At 44.2% G+C, this 11,059-nt stretch overlaps 1 protein-coding gene across 2 annotated transcripts in view; it reads left to right on the plus strand.

Moving 5' to 3' along the window:
- Positions 1-10,121, plus strand: part of fat4 (FAT atypical cadherin 4) — a 110,544-nt gene extending 100,423 nt beyond the window's left edge. For both annotated transcript variants that reach the window (XM_079671913.1, XM_079671912.1), the window contains 2 exons: positions 4,916-5,177; positions 7,064-10,121. In XM_079671913.1, the coding sequence (XP_079528039.1) occupies positions 4,916-5,177; positions 7,064-8,970 (2,169 nt within the window). In that variant the 3' untranslated portion in view covers positions 8,971-10,121. The remainder of the gene's footprint in view (positions 1-4,915; positions 5,178-7,063) is intronic.
- Positions 10,122-11,059: the final 938 nt, after the last annotated feature.

Genomic DNA, 11,059 nt, shown 5'->3' on the forward strand with positions numbered 1-11,059 from the left:
CTGTCCATTGATTCTTCCGGGGACGCATGATGTCAACCGCACCCGGAACGAAATGGACCAATCCGTGGAGCCGTTACGTTACGTCCGCGGAGCCGTTACGTTAAGCCCCAGCTGATTGGTCCGAATTGACCAATCCACGGACTTCCTCACACACACACTCAGTGCAGGCAGCTCTGCTGATCTCTCCTCCCTGGCTGCAGGCTGATAACAGACAGTTGGGATCGCGACGAAATTCTCTCTGCAGACCCATTCTCTCTGCAGACCCATTCTCATAGCGTTTATCAAACTTTTTTTTTACTCAATATCAAGCCACACTTATTGTTTTTACTTCGGCTGTGACTTTGTGTGTGCTCAGGGTGAGTTTGGCTGTGTTTCGCTGTGTATCGCTAAACAAGGAAACAACACCTCCACGGAGCTCAGCGCGATTCACAACGTCCCGACCAATCAGAGCACACTGTGCTCACAGGGAGGGTGGGGGCTGGAGCTACTGGAGCTACAACGAGCCGTTAAAGGCAGAGAGTGAAATTCAGTGAATACACGTAGTTTACAGAGATGCTGTTTGAGAAACCAATGTGAGTTTGGAAAATTGCACAATATAAATCTATTCTAGTAGAACTCAACAATGGAATTATGATCAGTGGAAATGGCCATGACACTTGAGATGAACAGTATACAGAGTGTACTGCGCTTTAATCGCACATGTTTACTTCATCATTATGTACTTTCCAATATTTCCATACCCTTCCTTTTTTGAACAGAAGCACTGCTGTGAATACCTCTAAATTATGAAAGGCATCACCCCAGGTAGTAGTTTCACTATAAAAGCCTTTGAGGGAAGTAAACGTCGCTGAACTGTTGCAAGTGTTCATGGGAGGAAGTCTGGAGTTTGCATTATCTGCACACAACAGCAAGTTAATATAGCCAACCGGAGCAGATGAAAGAATGGGGAGTCTTCCTCCTGAAACATTAAAATACACTTAAACGATAAATAAAGATTATTTCGGTTGAAGTCAATCCTGCCAACGACTGACAGTGTTCCTGCTGTTTGACCCCAATAGTTTTATAGTAGTATTTTTTATGTTGTGTGAAGCAAAAGACCATTTTCCTCCAGATATACAACTGAAGCCCCTAAAAACACTTCACATGCACATCCAACCACAACCATTTTCAACTATTTAATTTGGAGAATCAGCACAAATAATATGTTAGCTGTTAAAGTAATAGTTTGGACTTTTTTAAATGAGTTTGTATTTAACCAGAGTCACTGTGATACCTACAGTATTGCCCCGATTTTGGAGAAAAAGTCTGAAAAATAGCAGCAAAACCTTTTTAAGACACCGGAAAAAGTTAATTTGTGTTAAAGTTCTCGCTTTATTTAGGATGTTTTCACAGCTTTATTTTACTGTGAGACAGCCTTTTCAATCAGGAAACTTAAAAGCCCAAAATCACCAGACTCCATTGACAAAATAAATCATGTTTCCTGGCAGAAGACAGGAGTTGCTGGTTTACTTTTGCATCCATCAGTTGGTTTGTTTGTGTTATTGTGTGACTTTGGTGAATCCAAACGTTCACTTTAAAACACCAAAGTAACATTCCTCCACAAACAAACTCAGCCACACACGTCCCCATGTGCAGATAGTGGTATTTCCCTAAATTAAAAACATCATGATTAAGATTCAGCTTAGTTTGGCATCAGCTAATTGGCCCGCTAATTTACCAGAGCAACAACTGTTTATGTAAGCGTTCGCCAGCAGCCGTACTAGCAGACTTGGAAAGACTCATTAGTGAATTTGTGAGCTATAATTAGTTCATGATTAGCCTCTGGTGCCAGGACACAAATCATCTCTGGCTCATCCATTTGTTTCAAGTTACACAGCAGAGGCTCTGCAATATGGCTGCCAGATGATTTGTTGTATCACCAAAGGCATTTAAAAGTGTGTTGTGTGCAAACATACAGTAAGCTGATACTAATATAACGAATCCTTGCTTGAAGAAGATTGAACTTATTGTCATTACGTAGTACAGGTACTATGTAACAAAATTGTTTCTCTGCATTTGACCCATCGTAGTGTTAGGAGCAGTGGGCTGCCATTATGTACGGCGCCCAGGGAGCAGTGTAGGGAACGGTGCCTTGCTCAGGGACACCTAGGTAGCACTTGGTCTTTCCGGGACTTGAGCTGGTGACCTTCCAGTTGCCAAGCCAAGTCTCTATGGACTTCGCCACCACCGCCCATGTGTCTGTGCATGTTTTCAACTCTCCTTACTTTTAAAGGGGCCCTATAATGCTTTTTGGGGTTTCTTCTTTCCTGTAGTGTGTTATATAGGTTTTTAGGCATTTGTTTACTTCTGGAGCAGTTCAATTTCAATGCCTGAAATAACTCCATTGACCTCCTTTGTTTACTTCTGGAACAAAGTGACATCAGTATGTAACACTGTCTAGCAATACAACACATTGTACGTGATGGGCTAAGGGGCGGGACATCTGTAAGCTTTTGACCAATCACAACAGAGCCAGCCAGCTAACCAATCAGAGCAGACTGGGCTCTGGTTTGCAGCACAGGCAGTATGAGAAAAATAAAGAGCTTTTTGAACATTAAAGCATGGAGACATGTCACAGGAGAGTAAACACATACTGATAAGAACTCGGAAAATGAGCATATTAGTACCCCTTTAATCACAGCAGTTATCACCCACACTCTGTCTAACCCGTAAACTCTGTGGGGCTCTTTTTTCTTCTCTCATCCTGTTCACCCCCCTTCCCTCTCACCCATTTTGGGCAGCTGCCCAAAGAGGCCTAAGCGCTCATTCATCCTCTTACATTTTTCTTTTTTGACCCTCTCTGCCCTCATCACCAGCGACCCCTTCCCACTTTAGCATCAGCCTTTCTCTCTTATGAATTTGTTTTCCGGAGCCTGAATCTCCATCACAGCTTCCTAAACAATCTGAGGAAGTATTATAAGTACCATGACGCCTAAAAAAAGCGGGGACGCGGGGGAAAACGTACTCTCAATGTACGTTTGTCGAGAGTCTGGATTATATATACTGATATATTAAAAAAACAACCGTGTTTAAAGATGTTTAATAGATAAACTTGATGATTGGTTTTCCAGCTTTAGTGCAGGTTTTCTTTGGCTTTGGGGACTTTCCGCTTTTCCATTTTAAATCAATTCTTCCGGAAGCTACTTATCATTGCTGATTTTTTGGGTCTTTGAAAAGGGAGTAGAGTGGGATTACTTTTCCATCGAATGGGGAGTACACATATGAGATTACCATACGCACGGTAAACCGCAAATTTGTTGACCGTGCCAAAGTGAGCTTGATTAATTTCTTTTAAAGGCGCTCTCTTGTCCACTCTTCAGGAAAGAGGCTTCACCAGTGGGCGTTTTGAATGAGCGTGTTTCCTCTGAATTTGTTGTCAGTGAGCTTCTGGTCATCATCTGGCTGAATAACATTAGCTGCACACGAGTTGTGAGAACATGATTTAGTGCAGCGCGTCCCGCCGGGAGGAAGATTTATGAGCGTCAAGCTGCATTTTTGTTTTCGATCCCTGACCTCGGCATCAGATTGTGAACGCAGAGTGGTTGTAGTTCTGCAGGGAGAAGGCTTCCTCTCATCGCTCGTGATTCGTGCTGACATGATAAGTCATTGCATTAAAACACTGCATTTTTAACCCTGTGTCTCTCCTCAGAGAAATGTATCTATCAAACGCTTGCAATTATTTATAAGAAACTGCAGATTCATCAACCGTCTTATCCAGTCTGTCTTCTCTAAGCCATGATGTGCAGTTTAAAGTGGATATTAAAGGTCCCCTATCATACTGTTTTTCATCAATATATTATAGGTCTCAGATATATACGAAACATGTCTCTGATCTGTTTGGCGCCAAACACCAAACAGATCATTGCAGCATTACCCATAAACCCCTCTGTTTCAGCCCTGTTTCAAAAGTGCTGATTCTCTGTCTGTTACTTTAGATGAAAATAAGGAGCCCCTCCCCACGCCCCTCTGAGAGAGATTTGTTTTATTTAGAGATGTCCCGATCCGATCACTTGATCGGGGATCGGAGCCGATCACGTGATTTTCAAAAGATCGGAGTCGGGAGAAAAAAATCGGGGATCGGGATTTCTTTTTAAAAAAAAAAAAAAGTTTAAATACTTTTTTTTTTTATTTTGTATTCAATGTTACAAAACAAAAATGACCATGATCAAGTCTTAAAGTCATCCTGAGGCCTTAGTTTTGGTTTCAAATGACACAACATCATGTATGTGTTGCTTCTTTGGGGCTTGTTTTCATAGACCTGGTTGCTTATTTCTCTCAAATCTGGCAACAGAGTGGGCAGGGCGCAGTGTCTAATAGTAGCAGTAAGCTAACGAGTACTGATAAGCTTTATTTTGTTTTGATCCAATGCTGCACAACTGAACTGATCCAATGCTGCTGTGAAAAAAAGAAGCTATATCCATGTTGGATAGAATATCCAATTTAAATAAAAACATAACCTTAAGGGACAACTTGAATGCTTTTGTTCTCTTAATGCATTGCATAAAGATCGGATCAGGAAAAATCGGTATCGGCAAATTGTCAAAATCAAATGATCGGAATCGGATCGGGAGCAAAAAAAGGTGATCGGGACATCCCTAGTTTTATTTTTTGTTTATTTTTCAAAACAAAATGGTGCTCTAGGAGGAGATTCAGGTGATAAGGTGTGACATCATAAAGTGGCCAAAATCTGATTAGCTCATTTTCAGACAGGTTTTTATATAAATGGATCAGGACAAAATGTGAGCAAAGTTTTTTTCCTGAAACGTTCAGATTCTCTTTACACATAGGGGTCACATGTTTATGTATAGAAGACATGAACAAGTTCATTTTGCATAATAGGAGACCTTTAATATGGATCTGTTTCTTCTTCTCCCAGCTGAGGAACGGGAACATCCACTACATCTCGGATGCGGGCGTCGGGGGAAAGGTGGAGCGGACGGTGGGCGACGCCGTGCTGTCGGACGGTCAGTGGCACACGCTCCAGCTGCTGAAGAACGGCTCGGCCACGCTGCTGCTGGTGGACGGAGCGCACTCCCGGGTCATCCAGCACCCCACGCAGGACTTCGGGGGCCTCGGCGTCCTGACCTTTGCCCTCGGAGGAATCCCACCCGGACCCGCGCAGCAGAAGACTGCAGCAGGTGAGGATTCATTATGTGTCTGGGATGGGGATTAGAAGTGTAGAAGGTCATGGGTTCAAGTCTTTTTTTTCTATTATTGAGTGCTGAGACACTTGTTCCTGATTGCCAGTTTGATCCCAGAGAGGCAGTGGCTACTAAACAATTGTATGTGTTATTTTGCCCCTAAATATGTAATTGGACACACAGTAGGGCTATTTCCTTTTTTACAAACTATGAATTCTAACCTCTTACTTTCTTTTACCATATTTGTATATTTAAGTATGTTAATGATAAATAAGTGGAACAAAATAATTGTCCTTACAGATTTTATAAGAGTTATTGGTTAAAATCATTAAAATATGCTTATAGCACTGTATAAGTATGGTTATAAGCACTCATCAACATGTAAAATGGTCAAGTGTTATTATACTTCTTTAAAGCTGGACGGTGACATATCTTTTTAAAAAATGACTCATATTATAATGTATCAAAACAGTTAGTATACTGCGTAATAAAAAGATTATAATGTATTACGACTATGAGAATTATCATACATTATGATCCTTGTGAAAAAAAATATTATGATGTTCCCTAAAAATGAATCACAGTTTAGATGTGGCCCTCTTCAAAACTATCCATGATAGTCAAACACTTGCACCTGCACATCTTATTTACATGTATGTGTGTGAATGTACATGTGTATTTACGTGCTATGTCAAAACAAATACCGAAGCTTACATAAAACTGGCGTTTGACCAAGTCACCCACCCCTTACCTTCTGTATATTACTAATGCAGCAGCATATGGTATGGAAACCTCTTCAACATATCTTAAAGTGTGTACACATGCACATACTGTACTAGTGTGTGACGGAGAAGCGTTTCAGGCTTATAAATCCAGGACACACCGTATTTTTTCCCCAAATGAATTTATAGTGTGCTTCTCAAACTGCAGACCATATTTGGTGGCGGTCCAACAAAAAACCTGGCCTGAAATCTGTTTCTCTCCACGCTGCTGAGATTTACCTGCTATGCATTTACATTAGTTACGTAAATGTTTCTTTATCAGAATATCATGGACAAAATGACCAAAATTGATTTAATTTGACTTTGTCTTGGAACACCCGCCCTTTTTTTGTCCCATTTCCACGGACTTCTTATTTTAGTTTAGACCTAAATCACAGATCAGATATCCTCGAGCCTGAGCTGGAAACAGTTTGGAAAAGGTGAAAGAGAGGCTTTCCAGAGGGAGGTAATGAAACACAGTCCACTTTAGAGATGTCACGGAAGGGAACACTCAACTAATACTATGCTCAAATGTAATAAAAAAAAGGTAATTGTTTACCATAGAGACCTGGGCATACATTAAATACTGTGGTTCTGCAGATCTGTGGCGTTACGTCAGTGTGTCTGAACTGTTGTGTCTTGTATACATTTTTCAAGAGATAATGAAAAGGCACAACTGGATTTAATCTGCACCGGGATAAATTCAATAAAAATATCTATTTACATCGGTGAGGCAGTGCTGTTGGGCATCACACGAAGAAAAAGATTGAATTAGACACACAGACGTTCATCCAACCCAGATGTGTGTCTCGAAGCAATACAAAGCTCAGACGATGCAAGAAAATATTTTTTATTATTTTCAAATTGGCCAGCTATCGATTGTTTGAATATGCATTTTTTTTGTCCTAAGCTTGAACCAATTACCCGACTAAACAGAATTGCTTTAGCTCTGATTATAGCTCCCAGTTCCTATTTACGAGGAAGCGATCCAGCTCTGGCAGACATTTTGAAAATTAGTCTGGTGGCAATCGGAAATGACTCCCTCCAGGCCAATGTTATGTCCTTTTCAGCTGCTGGTGTCTGCTTCTTGTTATCTGAACTTTTTCCCTCTTTCATTCGCAGGTTTCGACGGTTGCATGGCCTATGTGAAGTACAATGGGGAGAACCTGCCGTATACCGGAGATCACAACCTGGTGACCTTAACCAAGACCAGTTCTTCTGTTAAGATAGGCTGCAGGGGTCCCAACCTGTGTGAGAGCAGCCCGTGCTGGGACGGCTTGATGTGCGTCAACCAATGGTACACCTACCAGTGTGTCCCGCCCGGCGACTGCAGCTCGAACCCCTGCCAGAACCAGGGCAGCTGTGTGCCGGACCCCCGTTCAGGATTCACCTGCGTCTGCTCCGAGTTCTACACGGGCAAGATGTGTGAGACCCTGGTGGCGTGTCTGGGCGTCCAGTGCCCTCAGGGTAACGTCTGCAAGTCAGCCAACAACGGAGGGTATGTCTGCAGCGCTAACCCCACCGCGGAGACGATGGTCCTTCCCATCTGGGCGGTGCCTGCTATCGTTGGCAGCTGTGCCACCGTCCTCGCCATGGTGGTGCTCAGTCTGATCCTGTGCAACCACTGCCGGGGCCGCAACAAGACCAAAGTGCCAAAGGAACCCAAGGAGAAGAAACCCAAGGAGAAGAAGAAGAAAAAGAAGAAGGGCAGCGAGAACGTAGCATTCGATGACCCGGATAACATCCCACCATATGGTGACGACATGACGGTACGGAAACAACCAGAAGGGAACCCCAAACCGGACATCATTGAGAGGGAGAACCCCTATCTGATCTATGATGAAACAGACATTCCCCACAACAATGAGACCGTCCCCAGTGCTCCCTGCGCCCCCTGTAGCGGCCCAGAGGCAGATATTGAACACTACGACATAGACAACGCCAGCAGCATCGCCCCGTCGGACGCCGACATCATCCAGCACTACAAGCAGTTCCGCAGCCACACGCCCAAGTTCTCCATCCAGAGACACAGCCCACTGGGCTTCGCCAGACAGTCTCCGTTACCCCTCGGAGCCACGAGCTACAACTACCAGCCTCAGTACACCCAAGCACTAAGGTCCACCCCGCTCAGCCACTCCCACTCAGCCTGCCCCACCCCCAACCCTCTCTCCAGGCACTCCCCAGCCCCATTCAACAAGCCCTCCTCCTTTTACCGGAACACCCCGACCAGAGAGCTCAACCTGGCCCGGCGTGAGGGCAGTCCGATGGACATGCACAACGACATGTGCCAGCCCCCGCCCATGTTCAACTACGCCACCCGGCTGGGGAGGCGCAGCAAGAGTCCGCAGACCATGGCCGGCCACGGCCACACCTCCAGGCCCGGCAGTCGGCTCAAGCAGCCGATTGAGCAGATCCCTCTGGAGACGGGGCCTCCTGTGGGGCTGTCCATCGAGGAAGTGGAGCGGCTGAACACGCCTCGCCCGCGTAACCCCAGCATCTGCAGTGCGGACCACGGGCGCTCCAGCTCGGAAGAGGACTGCCGCAGACCGCTGTCGAGGGTCCGCAACCCCGCCGACGGCATCCCTGCCCCGGAGACGTCTTCAGAGAGCGACTCACACGACTCCTTCACCTGCTCGGAGATGGAGTACGACCGGGAGAAGCCGGTGACTTACAACTCCCGAGTTCCCAAGCTCTCGCAAGTCAACGAGTCCGACGCTGACGACGAGGACTACGGCGGGAGGCTGAAGCAGCGGCGGTACTCGAGTCGGAGGGCAGAAGGAGGGCCGGGGATTCCCCAGATGCCTCCGACGGAGCAGCATTACACACTGCCCCACAGACTGGGCCAGCAGCCAGGGGGCTTCAACTGGGACAATCTGTTGAACTGGGGTCCCGGCTTTGGACATTATGTGGACGTGTTCAAGGACTTAGCCTTGCTTCCTGAGAACGCGTCAGCGAGAGACATTGAGATGAACAGTGGGGACGGCTCGGTGACCATTCTAAACGAAGGAGAAGCTGAGCAATATGTATGAGACTATTTATTACGATGTTGTAGAATATGGTGATGTTCTCCATTCAAGAAAAAAAAGGAAGACTGTATATTTCAAGAGAACATTGGACTACTTTTTTTTTATTCACAATTACAAGACGACTTTCAATGCAGTAAGGCAGAAAAATGGCACCTGTAACATGACAGATTTTGTCTTCAGCCACCTTGGTTTAGTTTACCAGTCTTTTCTAGGTCCAAAGTCAACTGTGCATTCATGTCTCTGTGACCTCATTACAACGTATCCATTGACCCTGAATGGCTCAAAAAAAAAGAAACCCATGCCTGAATTCAATTTAGTGACTGCAAAGCTCCGTTCACATTATCTTGATCAAACATTTCTGTTTTTTATTACCGACATTGCCTCTCCTTTCCTAAAATGTCTGTCACATTCGCACCTGAGGGATAAGACGGTAGATAATATTAACACTCACGGGAAGAAAATTCCAGCGGTCAATTTTTAATTTACTTAAAAGGAAGCATGTGTGTTTGATCCGACTGCACCTGTGACAGGACACGGCCCTCGGTGTGTAAGTTAGCTCGCACGGTATGGCAGACCCCTCCATATATGATCCCTTTTCTCTTTGCCCTGGTGTGTTTTCTCACAGAAGACTGGCTAAACACTCCAAGAGTGAGGATTAATAAAGTCGCCTGCCTTACAGACATTTGAGGATTTCAGTTCAGACTTTTCCTCTTCTGTTTTTCTGGCCTGAGTTCAGGAGAGGAGATTTTGGCGAGATAGTGTTTGTCATTTTCTGAACAGCCAAGCGTTTAATGATGATGTATGAATCCTATAAACATGACCCCAACTAAAACACTATGAACTTGTGTACATTTTTTTTTTATTCATGAGAAATCATGGAGTCATTTGTTGTTGTCCATTATTTTTGACATGTATGGTTTCTACATTTTTGTACTGTTTATTAACTTAAATTACTTAAGCTGTGTTTTTATGGATATTTTCATATGCTGAAATGTATGTTCTTACTTTCGGGGAAAGTAAGATTGAAGACTTATTTTTTACATGTGTTACATATGTAACATCAGTATTTTCCACTTTTGATAAAACTATAACATGCTGTATGCTTTGTACCTGTAAAAAGCCAATAACAGAATAAAAAAAGTATTTATTTAAAACGTGTTTTTAACTTTTTCTTTCCTGCAGTCGTATGCAACTGATTTAGATGCATGTCAGCGTTGGCAGTTTCTAAAAATGGTCGGCTCAGAATATATCCCATCCTTAATCTTTTGGGTGCTAAGGTATTTAATATTCAAGGCTCACTCTGTGCCGTCTTTAAATAAAACCGGGTCTGAGCAAAACAAGGCATTTCAGGACCCGAATGAAACTGAGACATCTCTGTCTCGGCCAAGCTAAACATCAAGCGGACTGCGAGACGCAGGGCCCTATATTGCTTTCAACAATTATTTACATCTGGCTTATTGAGCAGAACCTCTTTTTTGTCATAGCTCAGTGATTCGGTATGCAACATGCTTATCTTCTCTGTCATCGGGGGGAGAGGGGCCACGAGAGAAAACGCAGGGAGCCGTGAACCCGGCGCAGAGTGACAGCCCGAATCTGGTTAAATTAAGTCGGGACTCGCGGAGGGGCTCGCTCATGCAGAGAGCTCTGTTGACCAGAGCCTCTTTGGGAAGGCCGCACCACGCTGATGCTGGGATAATAATAACACCAGCAATGATAATGAGAGTGTGTGTGGGTGGTTGGGCGAGTAAATAGGAGATGGATTCAAATAAACCTCACAGCATCTCGTCTGCTGTGACTGAAAAGTATCAGTCAACTTCCCTATAGGTAAGCAGGAGAGGCTTGTATACATAAAGAGGACATTGTTCTACATCAGGGTAGGATGTAAAACACTCATGAGGACTGACATGAATCTGTCTTCCTGATTTTCATCTGGGCAGGGTTTCTTTTTTTCCCACAAGTGCTGTTTTTGGATCTTGTCCAGACGGCTGCTGGACTTCACCGAATGGCAGAGGAGCTTATGATGTGTTTAAGGATTAATGGCAGTGTTTAGCTTAAGTGCGAACGCTGCATGTTAAATTATAGGACATGGCCT

This window comes from Notothenia rossii (genome assembly GCF_949606895.1).
Source record: "Notothenia rossii genome assembly, chromosome: 3".
Lineage (NCBI taxonomy): Eukaryota > Metazoa > Chordata > Actinopteri > Perciformes > Nototheniidae > Notothenia > Notothenia rossii.